Here is a 27,855-nt window from a genome sequence, read left to right as displayed (position 1 = left end):
TAAAATAAAAATAAAAAAATCATTTACTTGTTGAATCACTTAAAAATAATAAAAAATTTATTATTGTCAAAGATGAATTCTTTGTTTTTAAAACATTATTACTCCTCTTAGCACAGAGAATATTTGCAATAAATCTTTCAAGATTCGAACATCTTAGTTTAGATGCATTTCTAAATAAAGTTTTTGTATTAAAATTAAAATACCAGTTATTTCTCAACAAAGTGAACCTAAGTTTTAGTTTTGAAAGGAAAATCAAAATATAAAAAAATAAATAAAACACTAAAAATGAGGTAAGAAGAAGTGTGAAAAATTGGAAGAAAAAAAATTTAGGAAACTTTTCATTTATTCCTTTTTTATAGGGGATCTTGAAAGCTAAAATGCTATTAATTCTAGTAATAATTATAATTAATTTTTAACATTATCAACTTTTGATTAGTCATTATAAATCAAAAATCTAACTTGAACGTTTTGGTCATAAATTTAAATCTTTTAGTTGAAAAAAACAAAATTCAGGTTTGCATAAAATGCTTATGAAAGATATTGTTCAAGTGCTAATATTTATGGGCTGTATTGGACAAAACAATTCACATTTTAATTGGTAACAATTGGTAAAAAATAATGTTTTATAATTCAAAATATTTTTTTACGATCAATTTTTTAATTACTAATAATTTACTTAAATCATGTTAATATTAATGGTTAAAAAGCTTATATTAGCCTTAATTTTATCTAAAAAAACGAGTGAAATACATTCGACCTCACATGTATCCATTAGCCATGTTATTAAACAAATTTTTCCAACAAGTTGAAGTTTCTCTCGTTATCATACTCGATAACTCTAACAAAACCAGGCGATTTTTCTAGCACAGCCACACCATACATAGAAGCAAGCTCTCCTGTATGTCTTTCAATCTTACAACGTGAAATATGCATCCTTGACAAGGATCAACAGTGTCATGAACAAAAAAAACCAGAACCGTTAATTTTTTTGTACATCACAAAATACAGATATTATGGCAAAAACTTGGAAGATTACAGCTCCAGTAGATCTTTCATGGATTAAACTCAATTTTGAGATGGGTAAAATTTTCAATTTTCTCTCTTTTTTTTAGTTTTTTTTCTGATCAGAGAGCAGTTTCAATCGTATAGTTTTTGGATTAAACTCAATTTTTACAGGCCATTATCATAAGTTCTATTCTTTTTCCTTCCTTTTTATTTGGGAAGAGAACGTTTCTTGCTATTTATTACTCTTTTTAGTTCAAAGTCTCTCTCTCAATACTCGAGACCTGCCACAAAGCCAAGAGACATTTCTCACACAGGGAAACGAACTCTCCTGTTTTTTCCTCTTTCAATCGTATAATGAGGATGTGCATCCAAGACATGATTCGGCAATGTCATGAACACGAACAGTAGTCTGTAGTGCAGTTTATCTGTTACACACCACAAAATATACCTGTATTATGCAAAAATCTTGGAAAATTACAGCTCCGGTAGGTCTTAATTTGATGGGTGTAACTGTTACAATATACCAGGAAACAAAAAGGACCACCTCATGGCCTCATATAGTTTTCAACAAAAGGCCCTTGAATCAATCTCAGGACCACCGCTTGTCTAGTAGCTTAGAGATCGTCAGGTCCGGACCTCCAAACCCATCCACTGTAGCTTTTGCAGATGGGAACTGAGTTCTAGATGTTGAGCTACAAACATAATTGAAAGCATTAGCAAAGGAACTGACATAAAATTATATTCAGAAACAAAATGAGAAATCATGTTATGATTGTTGTGATCACAAAAGGAGTGAATGATTCAACATAGGTTGGGGACAAAAGCAGCAGCACAGGATGTAGATATAAAAGCAACTGCTTAGTCAAAGCCTCTTTGCACACATGACTGTTCAAGGCAGCATGTTTTCAGCAGCACATGCAAGAGTATTCAATTGCATTGATAAAAGAAAAAAATTATATATATCACCGTCAGAACTCGGAAACATGAAGAACGGATATGGATGCACAATCTGTGAAATAAGGACTTGCATTTCTGTTCTTAGACTATTTCAGTTTAGAGATGTTGAGAACTGATTCACTTGAAATTTTACACTCAGCTTGGTTGAACAAACACAACATCAAACAAAAACTTGATTTTTATTTTTTTTATCACTTCTATTTTCACTAAACTTCAAGGGAAACACCAGGAGTAGAAATACTATTGAAGTCATAAATATTAAATCAGTCAAATGCTCAATTTTCTCAGTTACCCACCTTTAAATTTACTCATTATCACCACAAGGTTGTAACTGATCCCTTACTTTATTCTCTTATTAACCAAAATCGTTTGTTCTTATAGTGCATTATCAATTGTTCTTGTTATAACATCATATTTCCTCTGGTACATACATAAACCGAAAGAGCTTGACATAAATAAAATGCTGTGAACAGCAGGAATGAAGGTGCTCACACAGTCTACTTCTTTTGTCCCAAGGCATTGTTTCCTATTATTTTCAGCAGACTCGGATTTCAGGTTTATTTCTATCTATAATTGGGCACATACACATGTGGCTAGGATAGCTGGTATCCGAGCCAACTCCATGTAATTATAACAGATCATTATAACAATTCATGATGACATTGCATACCCATGCTATGAAACTTGAAAGTTTGCCAAAAATGCTACTCATAATAATAACATAAAGAAAATATGCTAGTAAATTTCACTAAGTAACAGTGAAAAACTTGAGAAACAAGCCTTCACCTGCTCCGAAGAACAACACAAGGCATGCCAATTTGCTCAGCTCCAGCCACTCCAGATTGGCTTCCAGCAATAAGGACACAATTGTTGACAGACACCCCAGCATACTCTGCCCCTGCACGCAATGCAGCTACAGTCTTTTGTAGGCTGGATAACTCATTATACGTTAGTTCAATTTAGGATTGCTATAGGAAAACAAGTTAAACAATTTAACAAATGACTCGGAAAGCACAAGCCAGCTGTTGCAAATAATGCGTGTCATTGCACATATACATATGCCTGAATTTATGCAGCTTTGATAATGTAGCCTCTATAGAAACCACGAATAGAATAATTCAGGATTCACTCAGAAAAAAATATTAGGCAGGAACTTCCAAGACCAAATTGTCTGTCATCCAAATAGCCTCCCAAATACACAGAATATGTATGCTTATATAGGCACACGAAAACCCTAAAGAATCCTGCTCAAAATAGGATATGAAATCGCTACTTGAATAAAATACAAGTAGTTCTAATCATAATAAGTTTATAAAGAATTAAAATGAACTAAATAAAAAATTCCCAGAATGATAACGGAAGTCCAAAACTAATAATTCTTCATAAAACTTCCAACATCGCTTTTATTTTTTTCTTTGGCTGCATCAACTTCTTTTTAAAGTGACATATTGGATATCTAATTGATTTAGTAAAAGTAGTTACATAAGGAAAAAATATATATATTTACTAGCACATTCTTCTCTACGATACCCTAGATTTTTGTTGTCCTAACACAACATCATCTTCATGCTTCACCAAAGGCAGAAATTTTAGAACCAGAACCATTGATTCTTACTGCATTATAGTTGTTAGAACCAGAACCATTGATTCTTACTGCATTATAGTTGTAATGCTCAACGTAATGTGTTTGTTATTCAGAATCCAGTCTGTGATTTTGATAGCTTGTTCAAAATCTTTTTTCTTTTTTTAAATATCAGAGACAAACTCTACGGCACATTATCTAATCAGAAATAGTGTTCATTGTTTCTGAACCTTATACCATGAAAAAAAAAGCGCGCCAAGTAGTGCTAGAATTTAGTGCAAAAGGAAAACAAATACAAAAGAAAGTTACTGGATTAACCTTTCAGACGAGCTAGAATCAAGGGAAACACTCAACTTTAGCATTGATGCGACCTCCTCTGCTATCTTTTGTTTCTGGGCGGAAACTGAGCAGAAAGCAGTAGTAGACCATTTTAGTATCCAATCATCTGCTGTGAAAAAATAAATATTACAGAACAGGTGACAATCAGCCCAGGTTAAGGGTTTACCTGCTTTCATTGCTTCCTTAGCTAGTTCCTCATTCGTACCAGACAAGATTCCTTTATGATGCACAAGCTGACCATATAAGCTCTTTTCAACTTCCTCATTCCCGACAATCTTTAACTTTGAGATTCTTTCATGCCCAAGCTTGTCTATGATGGATCTAACAATATTCAGAGAAGCAAACAAAATACCTGGTGTGAAGCCTTGGAGCTTATGTCAGAAGAGCAAGAAAACTGGGGCTAGGGTGAGCTAAATGTGCAGAACTGAAACTAATAGGGCAGAAGGCTTTAGGATATACATAAATTTATATATTGTATGCAGGAATTCATCAGATAACAAGCTATCATAGTGGGTTGATAAAAAAAACAGCTGATATTCACTGGCTTCAGTATGAAGGATTCCACTTGTTCCATTAAGTTGATGAAACCAGAAAACTACATAGTTAGTGAAGCCTATGATTAGGTGAGTGTGAGTCCCACGTGAGATGATCATGAGGCTAGGTTCAAGCTTTTACAATAAATGAGCCCAGACAGGTGAACAAGGACGAGGCCTACCCAAGCTCATTCCATGCATGTTGTATTTATAATTTTACATAAAACTTATACCGTAACTCACAAATAACAACAACAATAATAAATTAGCTAAAGAGAAACACATGACAGAATGTTTTCCATCCACAGAAAGAAAATACAGTTTGGAAGGGGCACTACCCTGACAGGATAATTTGCTGTGACTCATTCTAACATTTCGCCCATCACCCAAACAGGATAAAGACTACAAGCATATGCTTAATAGAATAGAACACCATGATCTAAACCTTTAACATTCTAAGCTGTGAGGCCTACAGTTCTGCTTATAAGAGAGGTGCTATTCCATTGACAAAAAGATCAGAAGGGCAGTGAAATACTCAAATAGGTAACTCAACCATTTGCGCCATTTTTTTTCAACTATGGCTTTACTATTATTTTATAGGCATCAATGCTTGAAACCATTAACAATTAGAGTCAATTTCTTCATTTAGTGGATATATCAGACAGCTCTAAGATGATGTCAGTAGACTTTCTTCACATGGATAATTCAAAGGTTTATTGATAAAAGTACGATACACTTAAGTATTTAAACAGAGGAAACAATGTCAGTATCATGCCTTTGTATAGCAACCGGGCAGCATATTTATTAATAATTATAGAACCTACTTACATTCTGGAATACTTTTCGTAATAAATATACCATACCTGGCAATCTTTTCCACACTTTTACCATAAGCTGTTAGGATGACAACAGGTATTCCTTTATTAGATGCATCATCAATAAAACTGCAAGCCAAAATTGGCAATTGTGGGTTTAAAATTAAGTTGATTTACAAATATTCAAAGGCATATCCAGAGCAAATAGAAGATGTCAAAAACTGACACAACTCAGCTTATAAAAGTGAATTGAAAAAAAGAAACAATAATATTTTTTTTATAAGAATTGACAGGTATAGATCCTTGGCACACAATTCCAAGATTAAAAAATGTTTTAGATGTTGAAAATCAAAGTTTGAACGAAAGCATCAAAGCGGACATTCATGATTCGCTGCCAGACCTGACTTGGAAGGGTAGAGATACCTCCCTCAAAATTTAGGAATAGTTCTTAACATTAGAAATAAAAGTGTAGCAAAACAGTAGAAAGGAAAAGGAACAATCAAGGCCAGTCAGCAGCGAATAGCCAAAGACAATGCAGGGAACATCAACATCTATTATAAAATTGAGACTTTCTTCATAAAAACTGGAAGGCTGAAAGAAGAGATTCATCAAATGTCACAAACATAATGAAATTCAGACGTTGGAAGAGAATCACCCAAATATTTTATAAACAAACTTGAGTGAACATATCTCATACATACATAAAACAGTGTCAAAGGAGATATTTATCTCTGCCTAGATAAAAGATTAGACATGAGAGTTGGAGAAAGGAAACTGACATAATGACAATTCCACTGGCACAGAAAATACACTACTTGCAGTGAATTATGATGAGAAAACTTACTCTTCAACTCCAGGACGTAAAAGTGAACTTTTAGATGCCACAAATTCATCCAATGCATTTTTCTGCCAACAATTTGTAAAATGTTAGAAACTTGCAATGGTTTCCAGGCATCTTTATTTGAAAAAAGGAACGAAAAGTTGCATAGCTTTGAGCATTGAATAATTAAATTTCATTCACAGTTCTTCCACTTCTCCTTTCCTCACTGTCACGTATAATATAAAATCAAATTGGTAACGTGTACCCTTGAACCATTATTTGATCACCAGATTTGTACTACAACATGAACTGAGTTCCTCATCCAACCAAGAAAAATGGACCTCGGTATAATGTTACCGTTTATTCCAAAAAGATACCTTTTCTCGCAGTACACTTTTTATGAACGCGCCTTTCTCACTTGTGGGCAATGAAGTAGGCCAGCCAATCTGCAAGGAGGCCAAAAAGTAAAATATGTAAAAAAATCACATAGAAGGCATAATTTATTGATTACTTTCCAAAATTAGAGAGGGACTGACCCGGTTAAAAAACAAAACCAGCATCCTCTCCTCATCACCATCGCTCTTTCTGAGAAGCAGTGAAAACGATAGCTTAAACAAATCCCAAATGATAAGAAACTATGCATTTGATTAAAACCAACTCAATCACAAAACTTAAAAAGCAATTTTATAAGAAATATGAGCAGCAGTATAACGCTTGGAAAGAAAGAACAAAAAAACACACACACCTTACAAGGTCTTGATAGATAGGCTGAGTCCAATTAGCACAGTCAAGTCCAAGCTTTTGAAATGCTGGTGGCACATGAAAAAATTAACAAAAACAACAATTTAAACTCTAAAACATATACAATCACAAATATTTCCTTCAAAACATGATCATTTTATGTCATACACATGCAATTACTTGGAGAATTTAATCAATAGCCGCACCTACATTAAAAGCCCGGCGATTTCCTAACCTGTATGCATCTATAAGTACCCTGAAAAAAGAAAAGATAATTCATTTCTGAATAATTAAATAAATAATAATAATAAAATAAAGGAAGAGAAGATAACTAATGGAGCAATTGAAAAAAAAAAAAGAAACAGAGATGGAGAGAATACATACCCGTCAACTTCAAGAAGAACAGCAAATTCTGTAGATGGGTTTTGTTTACTAGAGCTAGGTGTTAAGCAAAATGTAGTGAACAGATTTTGTTGCACAAATTTTCCTGGGAAAGTGTAGTTTCTTAGGAAAGTGGAAGAAAATGGAAGACCCAGATAGAGATTATTGCAGCAGCTGCTGCTGCTGCTGTTTCTAGGTGGGGTTTCAGTGTAGTGTTTGCTATGATAGTTGCTTGATGAACGAAGGGGATGAAGAATTGAACATGATGAAGCTGCTGCTTCCATGGCCAGTACTTAAAAGTTTTTTTCTCTATTTTTGCTTTTTATTTCTCTATTTTATTTTTCTTATGCTAGCAAGCTGCTCCAAGATTTTGTTTACCGTCTGGTTTATTGAAACTTGTATACTCTAGGCATTATAAAAAGGAAAATTTATTTATTTTAGTCACTATATTTTTCATAAAATACTTAATCAGTCCCTCTAGTTTGGAAACAATAATATAGTCCCTTGATGGTAGACAACTTGACAATCGTTAAAAAAAAAAAAAAAGTTATGTACCTCATTTTTTTTCTAAATGTCATGTTATTATTTCTTAAATCGATTCTATATTATTATATTTAAAAAACATACCAATATGTTAAACTTAATATAACAAAAATTTCAGAAAATAACAATGTTTTAAATATTGATGAATATATAAATGGTTATCATGTTCCGATCATAGTTTTGAAACCCGGTCCGGCCCGGCGGGTTGACCCGGGACCTGGTCAACCCGGAGCTGGAGTCAGGCCCAGTTGAAAAAAAATAGGGGAAGGAAAAACCTGAGATGACCAGGTTGACCCGACAAGACTCGATCAAAAATCCGGTTGCGACCCGTTGACATTTTTTTTTTTACTAAAACGACGTCGTTTTAATTTTTTTAAAAAAAAATTGACCTGAACGACTCGGTCACAACCCGGGACCCAGGCCTTGAACCAGGCCGGGTCTGAAAACTATGGTTCCGATGTTTAACAATCCTTCTAAAATACTCAATGATAAATTATTTATAATATATCATGCATTGTTACATACTTTATACACACACACACAAGTAAAATTGCTCTCATTATAATCAATAAAACCATAAATTATACGAACTGTCCATTTTATTAATAAAACTAGTTGATTATCCATGTGTTCAATGATCTATTATTTATTAAAAAATATTATCTATTATAGTTTTTTTATTTAAAGATAAAGATATATTTAATCAAAGGTTGCTTTGTTTTCAAAACACAAAGTAAATTTATTTGAAATAAAGCTAACATGCTTTGAATACATACACTATTACAGTTCATAAGTTGTAATGAAAAGTATTTTAAACATGAATTGGATGGAAATTAAATTGATTAAGACAGCGAAACAGTTATACATGTGAGCTCATATAAGCATATTAAGAATTAAGAAAGTAGTTAAAAATGTTTATAATTCTTATGTTTTTATGAAAACTTTAATGAATCACCTTTACCAGAAGAGAAAATATTAATAATTATTATATAAATTAATGTGACGCAAAATTCCACAAATCCTATTGTTTTATTTGATAAAAATTAAACTTTAATTTTATAAAAGATTTATTATATGTAGATAGATGGAAAATAAATGACAATACGAATGATTTATTTTTAACTGAATTAAAATTGAAGAAATTGCAAAATGATTCTATTATAATTATGACATGAATAGTTTATCTTTGATTAGATTAAAGGTGAACAAATTGCAAAGGAATATCTAATAGATCATGTATGGGTATTTGAGAAGAAAAAATAAAATAAAAATATGAATCATTTTTTATTTTTTTATTCAGTAGAATCTTTTGTTAGTTATGAGTAATAAAGAGCAAATTGAATCTTTTGAAACAATAGGGGTAGTTTTTAGAAAAGTTAAACTAAAAGGGGTACAAATGAGAATTGATGAATCTACGAGGATAAAAATATAGTTTACCTGAAAATAATTTAAGCGTTAAATCCACGTTATTAATAATCACCATTAAAGAATTAAATTTAAAATAATAAAAAGCAAAACCCCTTCAAAGTTCTCAAAAGAAAAAAAAAAATAAAATGAAGCCGCCACTCACTAGTCACTCTGCTGCTGCTGCTGCTCCGGTGTATAACGCCCAGATTGTTTTTCCGGTTGTAAAACGTTTTTAAAAAAATTTAATATTTTTTTAAATTTAATGTATTGATTTTAAAAAATAAATAAATAATTATTTTAATATATTTTTTTAAAAAAATTACTTTGACAGTTACCAAACGATCAAACAGCTAAAAGACCACCAAGATAAGCGGCGGCACCGGCGGTTTCAGCTTCTACATTCGGCGCCAATTCCAAAAAGATGTATATTTGTGCTCCTCCTCCTCATCGCTTTATCTCTCTAAAATTCCCTGAACTTCATAGCTCCTCAAAGCTTAATGATTTGCAGGTTTTGAGGTCGTTTGGTTTGAGTAAGAGAAACTTTAAAGTATTTTCAGTGACTGTCTCATCGTTATCAAGTATGAGTGAGGCCTCTAATTATATACCTGCTGCTCCTATTTTTCTACCTGAAGGATCATGGCAACAAGTAAGCTTAGCCCACTATTTGTTTCAAGGTTCAAGATTTTATTGCTTGACTGTTAATTCTGTATTTTCTAGTCTTTCAATGATGTTAGCATTGATGGTTTTTTTCTATTTTTGTTCTTGAGATGCCCACAAATGTTACTTTAGTGCGTAAAAATCATGATGGGTTTTTGTTCAAATTACCTCGATGAATAGTGCTACAGTCAATGTGGGATTTTGTCTAATTTTTTCTTTTTTTGGTTATTATTTTAGAAGAGCTTTGAGATTATTGAATACTGGTATATGGGTGTCTTTTATTTGGTTTCTATAAAATGGCTACCAAGTTTGCAACTTTTGTGGTAGATTCCTGGGGAAGTTACTGCTGCGAAGGGGTTCAAAGCGGCAGGGATGTATGGTGGATTGCGTGCCAAAGGGGAGAAACCTGAACTTGCACTTGTTAGTTGTGATGTTGATGCTACAGTTGCAGGTGAGGTCTCAGTTTTTAGTGGATATAACATGACGAGTAGTTTTACAAGTTATGGACTTTTAGATTTGAGGTTATGGTGATTATTTGCCTCTCAGGTAGACAGGTTAAACCGCTTGAGTTGCTTGCTTTTGATCGACAAATTATTGGCATCATTAAAGAAATTGGATTATTTTGTCTGAGAATTTAAATTTCACACTCTTTATCTCCAGGGGCGTTCACTACCGACATGGTTGCTGCTGCACCAGTATTATACTATAAAAATGCATTAGATATTTCAGAAACGGTATTCCAGAGTATTATTTTTGCATTGCTTGTATTCGGTCACCTGTAATTCAAATGAAGGATGATCCTGTAGTGACTCAGGTCATGTAAGTGAATTATGTCACATGAAACTGTTCTGAAATGATGGCAAGTGCTATTTTTTGCCCTTCAAAAAAAAAAAAAAAAAAAAAAACATTCAGCCACAATCAACTGTTGCTTCTTTCCTTTTTTTGAAATAATGACCTTCATGCCCAGTAGACATGATTTGAATGTTAATTCTTTCTCCATCAGTACCAGAGCTTAGGGTTGAACATCTCAACTTCACCAAGTTCATGTTCTAACTGGATTCTTATTCACTTCTCATTTGCGCCTTTTATCCTCGATTGCTTAAATTGAAACCAGAAGAAGTATTGATTGAATCCACTGGTGTCATAGGTCAAAGAATAAACAGGGTATGGATGATTGATTCCACTGTCAAGAAGTCGTTGCTTTCTCAGCTTGCTGTGATACTCCAGTTTATGTGCTATGAACCATGCAGCTTCAAAGATGAATGAGTTTAACTGAATGAGTTTATACTTGATCGAAGACCGATAATGTTGTCGTTTTTGGATTTGTTTTTGTGGTTAATCAAAATGCAATATCTTCACCGAATCAGCAATCTCTGCGACCACCTCAGCATGTCATGTGAACGTAATTCACAGGAAAAAGGAAAGGAACCAGGCATATGAATCGGATATTATCCTCCTTGCATATGATGCTTTGCCGTCTTGGGTGGAAATTATTTCCTCCGAGTCTCAAGAATATAATTAGTACGATATCATCAAACCGACCAGAATCTTAGCCATCCTCGTCCTCTTTTCTTCTATGAAAAAATTTCTTAGGTGATCAGTCATCAATGGATTTTGAGGTATGGACATTTTATCCTTTCTCATTGTTTTAGCTCTAATAATATTTTTAGATCAGTTTTTTACATATTAAGATTAATTTTTTTTCTTATTAACTTTTAAGCTGATCATTCCCATTAGAGTTATTGTATTTACAAATTTTTTTTTGACACATCTAGGATCATATGGAAAAAAAACCTACATGCTAACCTGATCCAGTCTCGAAAAGTATCATAATTGTTAAGACTCGAAAATTATATATAATTTTCAACATCATCACTCGCGTTGAAATCAAACAAATATATTTTTAAAAGTACATTCAAAAGATAATTAGAGGATCTTTAGTTTAGTATTGTAATAATAGTTGTTTTTTAAATTGTTTTTTACTTGAAAATTTCTTGAAATAATTTTTTTTGAAATGAGTACAAGAAAACAATTAGAAAACGTAAACAAATTTAATTTAAAATAAAAATTAAAAAAATAAAATAAAATAATTTTTTTTCTTTTTAAAACATAAAAATAAATAGCATTTAACTGTATATTAGCTTCCGATCCCAGGGATCTCTGGGGGGAGACGAATGAAAACGACGTCAGCTTGCATGGAATAGATGGTGTGTGAAAGGCTTTCATCCACATTCCAAAATCTAAACCACAAGATGGCTTGATGAGATGGCTAGAAATCTGACTCACGAAATCTTCCATGTCCTCTTCCAGATTCTTCCAGTCCACCATCTTCTCCAGTAACAGTGTTCAACCGAAACAGGTAACTCAGAGAATCGGCCGATATCTTTCTAGCAAGTATAAATGAAGAATATTGATGATGGTCGGTGAGAGTCGTGTCTCCCTGTGGAGGAAGCAACTCGTATCGGTTATTAGTCGAAGAATATTAAATCTATCGATAAAGCATTTAGAAAGGTACTCTAATTCTAAAGCACACTTGTGGTATATTGACAAATTAATGCATCTACCTCAATTCCTAGTCGTGGAACCTAATTTTTTTAAACCTAAAAATAAATAATATCATTTTAGGTTTCTTTTTTTAAAAAACTAATTCATTTCAATTTTTTTAAAAAAAATGAAATAACGTGGCTTTTGTGTAAAAAAAATCCATTTTTTCATAAAAAGATCCAAGTGTGTTTAGTAATGTGGTTTATGGTGTTTTTTGATTAAAAAAATTTAAAATGATAATTTTTATATTTATTTTTTATAAAAATACATTAAAATTATTAAAAAAAATACTAATTTAATATTTTTATAAATAAAAAACAATTTACAAAGCAGAAGTAATCATAAACATTCTATATCTGTTTGTAGATATTTTTTTAAAATGTTTTTACTTTAAAAAATATTAAATTGATAATTTTTAATATTTTTAATAATTTCAATGTATTTATATTAAAAATTAAAAAATATTTTAATATATTTTTAAATACAAAATACTTTTAAAAAGTAATAAATCAGCTTTCATGACTAATGATATAATAATTACAGCTTAATTCAAATTTTAAGATCTTTCTTGGTAACTGTGTCTAAAAAAATTTAATTACTTGTAAAATTATAATTTTAAAACTCGATTCAACTATCTAGTTATAAACCTGTTAATTTTAATTTTTTTATTAAAATAATATTATTTTGATTTTTTAAAAAAATTAATCTGAACAATTTGTTAACATGATCAAAATCTTAAATCCAAACCTTAAACCTAACCAGATTTTAAAACTATGTGTAAAATAATAAAGCTGAGGCAATTTTGAGTGTAAAATGGTTAGTTAGATTTGTGAGCTGTTAAATAAACACAATAAATTCTTCTAAAAATTATATATAAAAAATATCATCGAAATTAAATTTGAGAGAAAAAACTACAAAAAAAAAAAAAAAACCTCTCCATTTGTTAACCACTTGCAACATCACTTCTCCTCCACCTCAACCAGTGCACGTCACGCACCCAAATCTAAAAAATGCTCCGAAATCTTGCTACCCACTTCTCCTCTACCTCCTCCACCACCAGCAGCAGCACCACCACCCCTCTCCTCGTCCTCTCAAAACCTTTCCGTTCTCTCTCATCAAAATCGCTACTTTTTCTCTCTAAACCCTTCAATTTCCCTCGAACCTCAAAACCCATCTCTTATTACAAGCCATCAATGAACATCCTTAACAAACTAGGCTTTGGTCCCAGGTCACCTGACCCATCAACAATGGACCCAACAATCCCACAAGGTCCCGATGATGACTTACCAGCTCCTGGTCAGCAATTTGCTCAGTTTGGAGCTGGTTGTTTTTGGGGTGTTGAATTAGCATTTCAAAGAGTCCCTGGTGTTGCTAAAACTGAAGTGGGTTATACTCAGGGCTTATTGCATAATCCAACTTATGAGGATGTTTGTACCGGTACTACTAATCATAATGAAGTTGTTAGGGTTCAGTATGACCCTAAAGAGTGTAGCTTTGACACTTTGATTGATGTTTTGTGGGCTAGACATGACCCTACTACCTTGAATCGCCAGGTGGGTTTGCTTGAATCGGCTTTTTTTTTTTAACGGGTTGTCAAAATTTGATTTTTTGTGTGTGAAAGTTTGAGGCTTGGTGATGATGTGAACTGGGTTTTGATTGGATTGTGCGGGGTTGGTTTGTAATTGGGTTTTGTTATTTTTCTTGGATTCTTGCTTAATTTGTAGTGCTACATGTTTTAAGTTCTTAAAGTTGGTTGATATTTTGGAGGTTTTGGTGGTTGACTTTTTTGGGTTTTAGGTGAGCTCTTCAGTGGATAATTCACTTTTTGTTTGATTGACTGCTTAGCATTTGTTTAGATAGTTGTTTTTTTTTAGTTCAAGTTCTATCTTTTTTGAGTTGAGGTGATTTTGGGCCTAATTGCTTGGCATTTCCCTCCTTATTGTTGGCATGTTACTAATTATTTCTATTTTTCGTTAGTTTCTAAAGAAGTCAATAACGTTCTATACCATGTGTTAATTCGTTTGCCTGGAATGTATAGGTGCCCGGGTATGGGTTATTAGGAAACACACATAGGTTTTTTAGAATCTAACTAAATGTAATATGATGTAGCTGAAGAATGAAATGGAAAGACCTGCTAACTTGGTGTCCACAATGAAGAAAATTAGTTGTCAAATCCACTTTGATTTTGGACAGTCTGGTGTAGTATCTACTTTGTATCGTTTTGGAAGGGGAGCCATCGAAATTATAGATGAATTTCTAGAGAGTTCTGTGCATGTTGAAAACTTCAACATCCAGTGACCCCTAATAGTCACGCATTGGACTTTTGAGTGTACCTCGTTGGTTGTGTGAGTCAGCCATGGTGCTTGATTTGCGTTAAGGGCAACCCAATGAGGATATGCATTATCAGGTTGCACTTTAATGGTGCTGTGCGAGTCCATTGTTCATCCAGTCCATTCTCTGTCATAGTAGGATTAATGAGTATTATCACTTGTTTTCATTGGAATAGATGATCCATTTCGGACATGTATATTCTAGGCGGTAGTCCCGGCATGCCTGTGGTCAACACATGTCTTCCTGTTTCATTGTTAGCTTATTATATCACGCCATCAATAGCTGATGTCACTTTATTTATCCCAATGTTACTATGACATAATATTAATCTGCGTTGTCTCAAGGGATTTTATTGTGATACAAGTCTGATTTCAATGCACTCTTTTTATGGTCTATTCATATTGCATATTCTAATATCTTGCTGGTCCTTGATGGGCAGGGGAATGATGTGGGAACACAGTACAGGTCTGGAATATACTATTACACCCCTGAGCAGGAGAAAGCAGCGAAGGAGTCCTTGGAACGGCAGCAGAAGCTCTTGAACAGGAAGATAGTCACTGAGATTTTACCTGCCAAAAAATTCTACAGAGCAGAAGAATACCACCAGCAGTATCTTGCGAAGGGTGGCCGATTTGGATTTATGCAATCTGCTGAGAAAGGATGCAATGATCCAATCAAATGCTATGGCTAAGTCCTTAACCATCATTTAGAGGCAAACATCGTCCTAGGTTAATTATTCTTGTCCTGAGACTTTACCTGTTTATATTGATAAACCTAAGCTTTTGTGTGCTAGGCTATGTTGTGAATGCCATGTGTGCTAGGCTTCCAGGATACAGATATCTAGATACCTAAACGTGTTTGATGGCCGCGTGCTCTACTGTTTGTGTAAAGGTAGTTTGGGCAGAATGGTTGGTATATAAGAAATAAAGTTTTTCTGTAGTTTATTTTGCTCTTCTAGTTGAATAGGTATACTCGCTAGGCTGATCATAAAATTTTGCAGTTTAGCATCAGGATTGTTTACTAGTACCAAGTTTTGCTTACGAGTAAACTTTCTTTTCTTTCCTTAGAAATAAAAAATCAAGAAATAAGCCGTATTCAAATGCATCTCATTTCCCCCTTTGCTAGTATCAGATTATCAATATTTCTTAAATTAATAGGTATAATTATCAAATCTTTGTTCTAAAAAGATAAAAACTCACCAAACTGGAGGATAAAACTAGGGTATTGATAGAGAAAACAAGTAAGAAACAGTCAAATTCATAGAACAATGGAAGAAGATAGAAAGATGAAAGGTTGTTTACCAATGATATTAGGAGAACATCACGGACAATAGCTAGGGTTTTTTCCTTGGAGAGGACGAAAATTGTTAGGCTTGATGGCGTTATATATATATATATATATATATATATATATATAACGCCATCAAGCCTAACAATTTTCTATTATTTGTTTTTTCTAACCAAGAATTTCCAAAGGAAGTATCCTTGCTGATGCTTCCGTGCACAGTTAAAGGGCCTCGTTTTCTGATTTCGGCCTGCTTCATCTGGGCTTGTAATTTTGTTGTGCTTGTATTTGGCCTAGATGAGCTTTTATAAATGTAGGGCTTTTGCCCTGATTAATGAGATTTATTATGATGAAAATAAAAAAAATACCTGACATATATGAAATGTTTCTTGATTTCATAAATATAGTTATTCCATAATACAAATTATGTGATTGACGAATGTTGAAAATTCCAAAAATAGGCTCTTATTTATTAAAATGGTGGTGGAGAGATTGATTTGATAATTTTGAGGTCGTCCTTTTTTTTTAGAAAAAAAATAAAATTGAGTTCATATTATTTTGTAAATACTTAAAAGACAAAATATTGAAATATTGGAGAAAACTAAGAGTTAACAATCTCTTAAAAATATTATGTTATGCTGATTTATTTTAATTAGCACTTAAATATTTTTGTTGCACAAAATAATAACATTATCAAAATCCCTTGAATACAGTAGAACGTGCATCACATACCTCACCAACGTGGGTAGCACGAGTGATCAAGATACAACGATAAAAAAATAAAAAAAAAAATCCTCCTCCATGTTCAGGTCATGTTAAATGCTCAACAATTAAAACAATTGAAAGGGAATAAACAGCCGTTTTAACTAGTAAAATATCATGTTTGAAATCTACTAACGTGACCCTCCAAGGCTACAGGAATACCATGCTTCGTTCAAGCAAAATTTTGATAGTTAAAAGTGAAGCAAAAATAATTTTAAGTGATGTTGTTTTAGAGAATCATGCCGGCGCAGATAAGGCAGGGCATGGCGAGCATGTTAAGGAGCTTTGAAAGTGGGAGGTAGATCGACTTTTTCTTAGTTAATCTGTGTGGTATTTAATTAATTACTAATTAATATACTAATGTTAATAATTTTACGTGCAATGTTATGCAAATGTAATTGACTATACGTACTCGAAAGAAAAAGAAAAGGAAAAGGTGAGAATGGTTAGCTTGGAGTGCAAGGAAGCAAGAACTGCTATAAATGATAGTTTGGTGGTTAACCAATTTAGTCCTAACCTAAACCACTAAGTTTTATAAACAAGCATGATTATACTCCAAGCCTGGTGGATGGCAGAAACACATGATTTCTTTTTGCCTTTTCCTGCCTTAATTATATATAAATACCGAGTAAGACATTAGGAAATTATAACTGGATTATTTAACTTGAATAGATAGCATAATTATAAGATCATTTCGACATCTTAATCATCTGATTAAATGGGGTTTATTGTTAATTAAGGTCTTGAACAATAAATCTAATTAATCGAGTCTATATATAAAAATTAAAAATAAGTTGATAAGTAGTCTCACGGGGATGAAACTGAGGATATTGCAATCTATTTTGAGTTGATTTGAGGCTTCTCCTGTGACCCCAATTATGCTAACAACAACTGCAAAAAGCATCAAGCACAGCAGATCGAAGGATTTTATTTCTTTTCTTCTCTGGTTACTTCATGTTAGTCAGGCCACAAGGAGAACAAAAACCCTTGTATGATCAAGATTTCCAAGAAAACAAAAGGAAGAAAACAGCTGTTTTGAATTAATGATTATATATTTGTTTTTCATTGTTAGAAGGAACAAGCTGTCAGTAAGAAAACCAGGCACCTAGCCTAGAAAGAGGTATAAAAGAAATACAGAAGACAAGAAATCACAAGTACAAGAATGTTGTAGTAATGTAGGTACATTCTACTAGCTAGCTAGTTAAGAAGGCTAGCTGGAATTCTAAAATGATTGCCCTCTTTATGCGACGCAAGTAAGGCACTCGATTAATTAAGTTAACCTTCTAGTTGAAAGAAATTGAAAAAAATTAAATAAATAATAATTAATTAGGGTATGAATTGGTATATGGATATTCTAGATCAGATCATCTAGTTGTTTGATGGGACCATTACCATTTTTAATAGAGCTATGGTTTCTGTTTTATATATATAATCCCAAATCGAATTCTCAATGCATGACTATATCCAAGCCTCAATTTTCATGTGATATTGTTCAGGCATAGGACAAGAGGATAGGGGATTAAAATTAATTATCATATTTATCATTTTTACCCTCATTTTATAAATACGAAAATCTAAAAAAAAAGTGTTTTTTTCGATGCAATTCAGTTAATTTATAGTATTTTTGGCACTTTTGCAGGTTTTTTTCGAGCATGAGATTCTTCGCAGGTCATTTTCACTAATTTTACCGTGTAAAACCGATTCATAATTGAGTCCACAACACGTTCTACTCATATTCAGAAATTTAACTATGATTTCCTTGCCCGTCAGGACTATGCAAACACAGCATTGACATCAACTTTCCCTCTCAAGCTTAAATTCCAACCCAATTTTGGTGCCATGAGAAACAAGATATAAAACCAGTGGGGACGTAAATGTCACGATATTCCTTTTCTTGCCAACCTCATCCACCAAAAGAGAGAAAGCAGCATTAGTTAGATGTCATTACAAGTTAGACAAATTTATTTATTTTTCAACTCCCAATTATCCCTAATAATTACTCAAGTCCCACCTTTGATATGCAATCACTTGTCGAATCCAATTATCTGTTGGAACATCTCTATCATGATTTTGATGTTAAGACAAAATCATGGGTTTACTACAATAATTATTAAAAAAACTAATAAATTTGGAGTTATAATGATGTCTAATTACTGCTCCAACCACAAAAATCTATATAACTTGGACATCCATACTCAAGCAAGGACTGTGCGAGAGTCATGGGCAAGAACCTGGCTTTTGAGAATACCATAACTGTGGAGGAATTGATCTGGTCGCATGCAGTAATAAAAAGACATGAATCCTTTTCCTCAGATGGGAAAGATGTTTGTGGCATGGATGGTATGGATAATGTGCTGGAGGTTGATGTGAGGGAGGAAGTAGCACGCGAAAGACTTAATTTGTTCTTATGAAGATATTACACTGGTGGGTTCTGTACCAGATGTTTCTTACTCGAAACCCTGAATCCTCCAAAGCCACCATAAGAGAGCAGAGTCCTAGTGAGGTAAGGTTGCTATGGGGGATGAGGCAATTTCCATGGTGGATAAAACACAGTTAATTTAATGATCCAGGAGGCCAAGAAGCTTCTCATGTTGATGCGGTTATGGTTTGTCATAACGATTCCGATGCCTCTATTGATCAGATTTGATCTATACAAAGTTGTTTGGATATTTTTGTGATGCTTCCGGCCGGTGATCAGAATGTGCGTGGTCCTACGACCAAAATCTTTTTCTCCCCTAATGAATCTCAGCATGTTCCCAGCCACTCATGTTGTTAAAGAGAGTGGTTTAACTAGCTAGGACCACTGATTTTGGGAGATATCTTGTGGTGCCCTTGCTTCACCAGCGAGCAACCAAGTACACGTTCTGTCACATTGTTGAGTAAGACAAGTGAAGATTAGCCAGATGGAAAGTGGACAGATTTTCGTTGGCAGGGGGGATAACTCTTTCCTAACCAGTTCTGCAAGCCATGCTGATCATGTATACAGTGCATTTTGCTAAACTTCCCAAAGGCACTTGTGAGGATATTGAGGAGATTTGCAAGAGTTTTGTGTGGGGATGAGGAAAATCTTATTCATACTTCGCAAACCAAATAAAAAAAACTTAATAAGTCTTAATTCTATAAAAAAAAATTAAGATTTTAATGTCATTATTAGGTAATAAATACTAATATTCCTAAATAATACTAGAGCACTAAATAATCATGCAATACTAAAATTCCCAAGTGGACAAATAATATGTATATCATTGTTTGAAAAGCTAGGGAGATGCATAAAGACACCCTCTTACATAAGTAGTAAACTTGGAAAGAAAAAAAAATAGCAATAAAATCGTTTGACACGCTATACAAAGGGAAGGCAGGAGGTGGTGTCTTATAAAACACAGCTAATTACACACAACAACCAAAGTAAACCAAACAAGAATGGCAGAATTAGCAGAGACTGCAGTGATGCCTAAGGTCATAACTTTCCTCTCTTCTCTTCTTCAAAGAGTAGCAGAATCTAATGATATTAGCCATCAGTTATACCCCCAGAAAGCCTCAATCTTTCATGGCCTAACCAGACCTACTATATCCATTCAAAACTATCTTGAGAGAATCTTCAAGTATTCAAATTGTAGCCCCTCTTGTTTTGTTGTTGCTTATGTGTATCTTGATCGGTTTTCTCAGAGACAATCCTGTTTTCCTCTCAATTCTTTCAATGTGCATAGATTGCTCATCACAAGTGTCTTGGTCTCTGTCAAGTTCATGGATGATATGTAAGTAATCTTCAGAATCCAGTTCTTGAGCTAAGTTCCTTTTGATCTTTAATTTAGTTTTTATTTTATTTTTTATAGTTGTTCTTCTTGATCTGGGATCAACTTTGATAAGTGGATTCAAGTATGATGATCCAACTAGGGAGTTTATATTTTTCTCTTCATCAAAGATAATGGATAGCTGTCCTGGTACAAGGATTCTTGATTGGAATCTTTCCTTTTCTTTATTTTACCTTGATGACATTCAACTCTGAAATGTTAAAAGACATTAAAGGGTAGGTTAGGCCTCAAAGTTCAAGTCATGCCCAAGTTCGAATTTGAAAAAAGAATTATTGATTTTCTTTGTATTAAATGAAATTCCATGTGATGAAAATCTTGCACCTTGCATCTCAGTTAAGATCCGAAGCTTAGACTTGTGTATACATACGCATGAAAACTCTCAAGCGATAAGATACTTTCTTTGCTTGAAATTAGCCATGCCGAATCACGTCAGCATTTTGATTTAAGAAGTCAGACTTGATATTCCAAAAACATAGAATGATGGCCGGTGATCCGATGAGATCCCCTTAATTAACGAAAACGCAGTACACAAAACTAGGTGCATATGGGATCGGAAAAAATCCCATCTTAATCGGCCACAGCCAAGAAAAAGAAGACACCCATGTGTAAAAATCCAGCTTTGATTTGACTATACCACCTAAGTTTGTGGTGTTATTGCCTCTGTCTGTTTAAGCATGCCTGTAAATTCCATCAAATTGTAAGCATGTTTCACTTTCATCCTAGAGAGGGGTCAGGTTAGTGACAGCTCAATCAAAGCTCTATATTTTGTTTAAAGCCACAGCATCTAGAAGCATTTCTTTCCTTTCCTTTTATTTTTCCTTTTTGGGCCATTTAAAATACTCAGCCTCTCGGGCATCGGCTGTTTTTGTTCACTGCCAATACTCACTGTGCTTTACTGCCAAAATCGTGGTTGCAGGCTGGTGGTTCAATTGTTTGTCTGACATTCATTTCAACTGGAAACCATACATAAGATAACTAATGTAGAAAGTTTATTTTTCTTAGCGTTGATATGTCTTTGTTTCGTGTTCTTGCCTGGTCAGATATTACAACAATGCATTCTATGCTAAAGTTGGAGGGATCAGCACAAGAGAGATGAATCTTCTTGAAGTGGATTTTTTATTTGGTCTGGGCTTCCAGTTGAATGTGACACCAGCCACATTCCACCTCTATTGCTCTTACCTTCAGAGAGACATGTCGATTCAGTCTCCTCTGCAAATAGTAGACACTCCTCTAAATATCGCAAGACCACTGAAAATCCATTGCTGTTTCAATGAAGATGAATCCACTCATCAAAAACAGCTTGCTGTTTAGATAATATTTAGGACGGTTAGGAAAGTTGGACCTAAAAAAAAAAAGAACTAGCAGGCTTTTAGTAGTGCTAGTCATGTAGGGTCATGCACATGTGAGAGCTTGGATATTTTCCATAAGCATTCTGGTTTGAAATGATGGAGTCGAAACTCTCATCTGGCTTCCTATGATTTGAGGCACTGCACACATTTTCAAGCTCAGTTTTTTATGCTCCTCGTCGTGTTTCTCCTTAGCTTTTTGGTTGGAAATTTGCAAATCAATGCTATGTACAGATGAGCTTTTATGCCCTGTTGCCCAAGTTCCTCAATGGGACAAGTAATCCAGGCTTCTAGAGACTGTGACCGACTGCTGACGGAAGCAGTATCAGTAGAAAACGGAATCTTGCTTAGCCTTCCAAATGCATGGAGAAAAAAATATTGCAATTGAAGCTAGCACTGCGCAATCAATCTATGCATATGTAGGAGACTAGCCATATAGAGTTGTGTTGTGATTTCAATTGTTAACAATGGTTAATGACTGTAAGGAAGGAATTTAGCTGGTGATTAAAGATTAAAGAGATATGTTCATTTTTTAATTTCTTGAATTTTAATTTTGAGATTTACATTCAAAATAATTTTATTCCTTCTAATGTACTAATATAGAGAATGAATGTGTTTTTAAATTTTTTTATATAAATAAAACTAGGAAATGACACAAGAAACAAGAAAGTATTTTATTGAAAAGATAAAAACGAAAACATAAAATGACTCTAATATAATTTCAAAATAAAATTTTACGAAAACATAAAATGACTCTAATATAATTTCAAAATAAAATTTTATACTTCTATATATATATATATATATATATATATAAATCATAGTCCTGCACAGTCCATCTCAAGTATTGGGCTAGAGCTGTTGTCCTTGGTACTACGGCCCATTTCTAAGAAAAAGGTTAGGAAACAGGACCCTAGCTAAAAATAAGGTGTTAATTCAGGATGCAGGAAATAATTTGAGGCTGCTTTGCTTTTGTTTTATAAACACTTTCCAATTAAAGATAGAAATTGAATAGGAAGTACAGGTTAAAAAGGAAAACAACTCTGATAAAATCCGGGAACCTCTAGGGGAGAGAATTCTCGCAAGGGAAGGAAACAGCCTCTGCCTTGGCTATCACTGCTGCAGTGCTAGTATATAAGTAGTGCTTGCGTCAAGGATATTGGGGCTTCATTGTAGCAGTAAGGATTTCTGAACGTTTGGAGGGAAGCAAGAGGGTCACATAGCCTTCGATAGACAAGGTTTTTTTTTTTTTTTTTACTCTATACGTATTTTATTCAAGTTTTATTGATGGTTTCTTTAGGTTTTCTATGTTTTATTTGTTTCGTTGGACCGCCGTACCTGTTAATTAAATCGCCTCGTCGAATGATCTTATAGCTATGATCATCGTATCCGGCTAGAAAATTCAAGTTTTCTTAAATATTGGCTGAAGTTTCGGATTGAAAAAAAAAATTATAGCATCTATGCCCATGACTAATATTTTGATAAAGGTGCATTTGTTATATATATCTTATAGTGTATGAAATATACAAGAACGTGAAGTTTAAGGGACTATTGGGGAACGCGATCCAATCTGTGTTCTTAAAAATTTTAATTTTTTTTAAAATTAATATTTTTTAGTGTTTTTTAATTATTTTGATGCGCTGATATCAAAAATAATTTTTTAAAAAAATATATTATTTTAATGCATTTCTGAGTGAAAAACACTTTGAAAAGTAACCACAACTACATTCCCAAACACATCAAAGAAAAGGAGAGAGAGGGGGGGAACTTATATATTATTTTACACCCCAAATTCATTGCGATAAATGGAATTCAATCACCAAAAAGTGAGCAGAATAAGATATTTATGGTTTTTGGGCCGGCATTCGATGCACTTCACCACCTCGTCACGGTGGTGACATGCGTGTTCTTCGACGGCATGCAAAGAAGCTCTGGCAATGAGTTTTTCTCTTTCCCTTTCTTTTCCCTCTCTCCTCCTAGAAAACAATGTTGGCCATTGCAAAAAAAATGTCTAGTTATTTGTTTGTTAAGTTAAATTAGTTTTTTTATTCTTTTAATTGTAATGTATTTGGTCTTTAATCATTTATTGAGTTAATTTTTTTCAATTTTATTGCTTGGTACTTTGTTTTTATATTAGATTTGATTCTCATTTTTTTAATTGTGATGTTTTTGGTCTTGAATCCTTTATTGAATTAACTTGTCTTTAGATTTCAACCATTGACATTTTATTTTTATATCAAATATTTACCTCATTCTTTTGATTGTTATTTTTAGTTGTTCTTATCATTTTCTTACTTGAAATTGTTTTCCAATTCCATTCCTAATGATTTGGTTTTTTTTGTCAAATTGGTTCTTTTTCTTTTTAAATCTATATTTTTTAAATTACTTTTTTTAATTTATTTTTTCAAGTTTATCCCTAATTATTTTAATTGGTTTAGAATTTTACATTATTATTTTTTCGAGTTTGTCTTTTATGTTGTGATCACTACACCATTAAACAGTTTTACCGACGGACTAATTCCTTCGATGTAAGGCATGCAATCCATCGATTCGATCCCATGACTTGCATCACAAATTCTGAAGGTTGGATTGAGTTTTGGCTTCAGTTATTTTTAATTATTTTTTAAAATTTCATTCATCATCATTAAGTTCGTTGGAAATTGGTTATATTTTATTTTATTTTATTTTATTGGATTCTTTTGTGAATTTGATTTTTGTTTTTGATTTTCCACTTCAGTTCAATATTTTTTTATATTTCAGGATTGACCTTCAATGTTTTAATTTCTAATTTTAATTTTTAGCTTTTTCTATTAAATTTTAATCTATTTTCAATTTCATCCTTAGATCCATAATCTTGATTTTTTATTTTTTTAAAAAAAATTCCTCATTTTCTTGATTTTTATTTTTTATTTTCGATTTATTTGTTAACTTGAATTTTTTTCGCACAATCACCTCATGTTCATCCTCTTATTTTTTACTATTCACATCATTGTTTATAGTTACTTTTTCCTTCCTAGGTCCTTGATTTTGCTTTTCACTTAGTCATTTAACTTTGTTTCTTTTCAATTTCTTCATTCCAATATAGTTTTATATGTTGGGATTTGTTTATATTTACATGTTATGGCATATTCAATGTTCATAAAATATTCTAGCATTAAATTGAAGCTTGATTTGGTGAAATTGAATTTAAAGTTATTGACAAATAAACAATTATAAAAATAAGGATCAAAATAAAAATAAAAAATAGTTGTTTTCATCCTTTTAGGTCTATGAATGTTTTCACTTTAGTCATTGAACTTTGTTTCTTTTCAATGTTGTCTTTTCAAGTTATGTTGACATGGTTTTATGTGTTTCAATTTACATGGTCTAGCTTATTGATGTGTCATAAAATATGATGATAATAAATTGAAGCATGATTTGATGAAATTGAATTTGATGTTATTGTTAAATGAAATGTTTTTTTTAAAAAAAAAAGGATTAAAATTAACCAAAATAGCTATTTTTTAAAAAAGGCATGAAAAAATTCATTTTGATCTTCTTAAATTTTAAATTATATATATTTGATTCTTGTTGTTTAAGGTTTTAACATTTTAATCTAAAACTTTATTTTTTTTTCCATGTTTTTGTTTCTAATTGTTAAGAGGGGAAAAAGAGTGAATGAAAAGGGTGAGGAGAGAAAAGAGTTTGGTCGGGTATATCTAGGTTATAAACAAAAAACTGAACTTGGTATAAATAGATTTATCTTAAAGAGGAATTTGATAAAGGTAGTTTTATTCTTTAAACATGTAGGAAAAAGTAGATCGAAAACCATAAATTTTATTTTGATCTGATTTAATTTTGGGTTTTTGAACTTATTATATAATGTTTTAGCTAGGATTGAAAATAACTTTATTAAAGTTTCTACCATGTTTTTTTCAACTTGTTTTGAGGTTAAAAGAAACAAGTTGGAAATGAGTTTTTTTTATCCAAGTACTTGAACCATGATCTTTGATGACCAGAAAATGCATTCAATAATGACATCTTGTTTATCAAGTCTAAGATTTGTAGTCTATTTTTTGATTAAGTACACGAGCTTGACTTGTCATGCCCAGAAATACCCCCTCCCCATTAGTTGTTTTTTCAAATCTAAATTTTAATTAATACTCTCTCTCTCATCTTTTAACTTTGTTTTAGTTTAACTTTCTTTTTAAGTTATAAGTAATATTTTAATTTATTTTTATATTTTCATGATGTATTTATAAAAAAATTATTTGTAAATAGAAATCTTAATGAACCACTAGGATAAATAAAAGAAAATGTATAAATTAAAAGGGAAAATTAAAGTAAAATATTTGTATGTGCATCAATATTATTTTTTATAAGAAAGATCGCTTCCCACATAGTTTTTGATTAATATTAATAATACTTTTATTTATTTATTAGTTCATATGCTTTTAGTTTGTTTTATTAGGTGTAAACATAATCTTTTTATTGTTGATCAATTTTTAAAAATTATAATATGAAAAAACACATTCATAATGTCGGCACTTTCTTCTCTAGAGTTAGAAATTAATTTGAAATCTTATTCATGGCATAATGCGTGTACATTGTGTAGTATTAAAATAAAAATTTCGGATATTTTAATTTATAGAAATGTTTTGAAAATTTAGATTATTTTGATTTTTATAAATGAGAAGAGTTATAGAAAACATGTTTACTAAAAAATATTTTTATATTATCAAGTTTCTATAAATTTTAGTTCTAATAGATTTCATTAATACATCATGACCCAACTATTATTCTTTATTTTTTTCATCAATTCATAATCTAACTAATTGTACCAAATATAAATAAATGATATAATAACTTCAAATAACTACAAAAACTATCTTTATATATAGATAAACAATTATAAAATATAGTTATTAATAGTGAAGATAGAAACTACAAGTTTTCTTTCTTAATAACCTCACCTTTGATTTTCATATATAGTTGATGAAAATAATTAATCATCAATGCATTGTTACAAATAACAAGAATCAAAACGTTCCATAATAATAAGATTTTAATAATTATTAATGATCATACAAATTTTAATTTTTAACAATTATTCTAATCACTTTATTTTCCATATCCATGTGAACTTTTATTTTAATCTAAAAGCCAATTTATTTATACCCTCTGTGGATATGGACAAGGAAATTAGATTGTAAGAAAATGAAAATTTACGAGTAAAACATGGAATTAAAGACAAATGGTGCCATGTAAAAGAACTTGGTTAGTTGGAAATTGATTTTATTTTATTTTATTTTATTTTATTTTTTTATAAATTTAATTTTTCTTTTTAATTTTCCTCTTCAGTTCAATATTTTTTTATATTTAAGATTTGACCTTCAATGTTTTAATTTCTAATTTTGATTTTTAGCTTTTTATATTAAATTTTAATTTATTTTCAATTTTATCCTTAGATCCATAATCTTGATTTTTTATTTTTTTTAAAGAAACATTCCTCATTTTCTTGATTTTTATTTTTATTTTTATTTTCGATTCATTTGTTAATTTGAATTTTTTTTCGTACATTCACCTCATGTTCATCCTTTTATATTTTACTATTCACATCATTGTTTATAGTTACTTTTTCCTTCCTAGGTCCTTGAATTTTACATTATTATTTTTTTAAGTTTGTCTTTTATGTTGTGATTCGATCCCATGACTTGAATAACAAATTCTAAAGGTTAAACCGGTTTTTGCTTCAATCATTTTGAATTATTTTTTAAAATTTCATTCATCGTCATTAAGTTTTTTGGAAATTCATTTTAATTTTTTATTTTTGGATTCTTTTGTGAATTTGATTTTTTTTTTTTTAGATTTTCCCCTTCAGTTCAATATTTTTTTGATATTTAAAGTTTGACCCTCAATGTTTTGATTTCTAATTTTTATTTTTAGCATTTTTATTAAGTTTTAATTTATTTTCAATTTCATCCTTAGATCCATAATCTTGATTTTTTTAAAAAAAA

General features: G+C 31.8%; 4 protein-coding genes across 9 annotated transcripts; 3 read left to right on the top strand and 1 right to left on the bottom strand.

The window, feature by feature from the left end:
* Positions 1-1,433: 1,433 nt before the first annotated feature.
* On the bottom strand, positions 1,434-7,547 carry LOC133676309 (CBBY-like protein). Of its 2 annotated transcripts, XM_062097965.1 has the most exons (11): positions 7,177-7,547; positions 6,999-7,048; positions 6,797-6,860; positions 6,588-6,636; positions 6,429-6,497; positions 6,076-6,137; positions 5,280-5,360; positions 4,050-4,204; positions 3,863-3,947; positions 2,749-2,892; positions 1,434-1,697 (listed from the first exon to the last, which is right to left on the bottom strand). In XM_062097965.1, the coding sequence occupies exons 1-11, from the start codon at positions 7,455-7,457 to the stop codon at positions 1,595-1,597; spliced, it is 1,143 nt and encodes a 380-aa protein (XP_061953949.1). In that variant the 5' UTR covers positions 7,458-7,547; the 3' UTR covers positions 1,434-1,594. The 2 variants fall into 2 exon arrangements, with proteins under 2 accessions (XP_061953949.1, XP_061953950.1); XM_062097966.1 differs by lacking the exon at positions 1,434-1,697 and having other exon boundaries at positions 2,745-2,892.
* Positions 7,548-9,226: 1,679 nt separating this feature from the next.
* LOC133675081 (arginine biosynthesis bifunctional protein ArgJ, chloroplastic-like) lies at positions 9,227-12,356 on the top strand. Of its 5 annotated transcripts, none has more exons than XR_009835339.1 (4): positions 9,227-9,769; positions 10,108-10,231; positions 10,928-11,399; positions 11,935-12,356. XR_009835339.1 is itself a non-coding variant. In XM_062096359.1 (4 exons), the coding sequence occupies exons 2-4, from the start codon at positions 9,704-9,706 to the stop codon at positions 10,560-10,562; spliced, it is 312 nt and encodes a 103-aa protein (XP_061952343.1). In that variant the 5' UTR covers positions 9,228-9,546; positions 9,632-9,703; the 3' UTR covers positions 10,563-10,623. The 5 variants fall into 5 exon arrangements, 3 of the variants coding, with proteins under 3 accessions (XP_061952341.1, XP_061952342.1, XP_061952343.1); XR_009835340.1 differs by having other exon boundaries at positions 9,227-9,797; XM_062096359.1 differs by lacking the exons at positions 10,928-11,399; positions 11,935-12,356 and adding an exon at positions 10,441-10,623 and having other exon boundaries at positions 9,228-9,546; positions 9,632-9,769.
* An 889-nt stretch (positions 12,357-13,245) lies between these two features.
* Positions 13,246-15,599, top strand: LOC133676325 (peptide methionine sulfoxide reductase A1-like). Its single transcript, XM_062097987.1, has 2 exons — positions 13,246-13,877; positions 15,095-15,599. The coding sequence occupies exons 1-2, from the start codon at positions 13,335-13,337 to the stop codon at positions 15,344-15,346; spliced, it is 795 nt and encodes a 264-aa protein (XP_061953971.1). The 5' UTR covers positions 13,246-13,334; the 3' UTR covers positions 15,347-15,599.
* A 4,395-nt stretch (positions 15,600-19,994) lies between these two features.
* On the top strand, positions 19,995-22,395 carry LOC133675414 (cyclin-U4-1-like). Its single transcript, XM_062096782.1, has 2 exons — positions 19,995-20,456; positions 21,554-22,395. Exons 1-2 carry the CDS (start codon positions 20,122-20,124, stop codon positions 21,822-21,824), a joined length of 606 nt encoding a protein of 201 aa, XP_061952766.1. The 5' UTR covers positions 19,995-20,121; the 3' UTR covers positions 21,825-22,395.
* Positions 22,396-27,855: the final 5,460 nt, after the last annotated feature.

The sequence above is a fragment of the Populus nigra genome, chromosome 16 (genome assembly GCF_951802175.1).
Source record: "Populus nigra chromosome 16, ddPopNigr1.1, whole genome shotgun sequence".
In the NCBI taxonomy this organism is placed as follows: domain Eukaryota; kingdom Viridiplantae; phylum Streptophyta; class Magnoliopsida; order Malpighiales; family Salicaceae; genus Populus; species Populus nigra.
The sequence above is the reverse complement of the archived record's forward strand: the minus strand, read 5'-3'. Positions and strand labels throughout refer to the sequence as shown.

What these genes read in the sequence shown, in the direction of transcription:
- LOC133675081 (XM_062096357.1), top strand. Translation starts at nt 9,545, where the DNA reads ATGTATATTTGTGCTCCTCCTCCTCATCGCTTTATCTCTCTAAAATTC. An exon ending in CTGAAGGATCATGGCAACAA is followed by an intron (nt 9,770 to 10,107) that starts GTAAGCTTAGCC and finishes CTTTTGTGGTAG; the next exon opens with ATTCCTGGGGAAGTTACTGC. An exon ending in TGTTGATGCTACAGTTGCAG is followed by an intron (nt 10,232 to 10,440) that starts GTGAGGTCTCAG and finishes CTTTATCTCCAG; the next exon opens with GGGCGTTCACTACCGACATG.
- LOC133676309 (XM_062097965.1), bottom strand. Translation starts at nt 7,457, where the DNA reads ATGGAAGCAGCAGCTTCATCATGTTCAATTCTTCATCCCCTTCGTTCA. An exon ending in GTTCTTCTTGAAGTTGACGG is followed by an intron (nt 7,049 to 7,176) that starts GTATGTATTCTC and finishes TTCTTTTTTCAG; the next exon opens with GGTACTTATAGATGCATACA. An exon ending in GATTCTAGCTCGTCTGAAAG is followed by an intron (nt 2,893 to 3,862) that starts GTTAATCCAGTA and finishes TGAGTTATCCAG; the next exon opens with CCTACAAAAGACTGTAGCTG.
- LOC133675414 (XM_062096782.1), top strand. Translation starts at nt 20,122, where the DNA reads ATGGCAGAATTAGCAGAGACTGCAGTGATGCCTAAGGTCATAACTTTC. An exon ending in GTCAAGTTCATGGATGATAT is followed by an intron (nt 20,457 to 21,553) that starts GTAAGTAATCTT and finishes TTGCCTGGTCAG; the next exon opens with ATATTACAACAATGCATTCT.
- LOC133676325 (XM_062097987.1), top strand. Translation starts at nt 13,335, where the DNA reads ATGCTCCGAAATCTTGCTACCCACTTCTCCTCTACCTCCTCCACCACC. An exon ending in CTACTACCTTGAATCGCCAG is followed by an intron (nt 13,878 to 15,094) that starts GTGGGTTTGCTT and finishes CTTGATGGGCAG; the next exon opens with GGGAATGATGTGGGAACACA.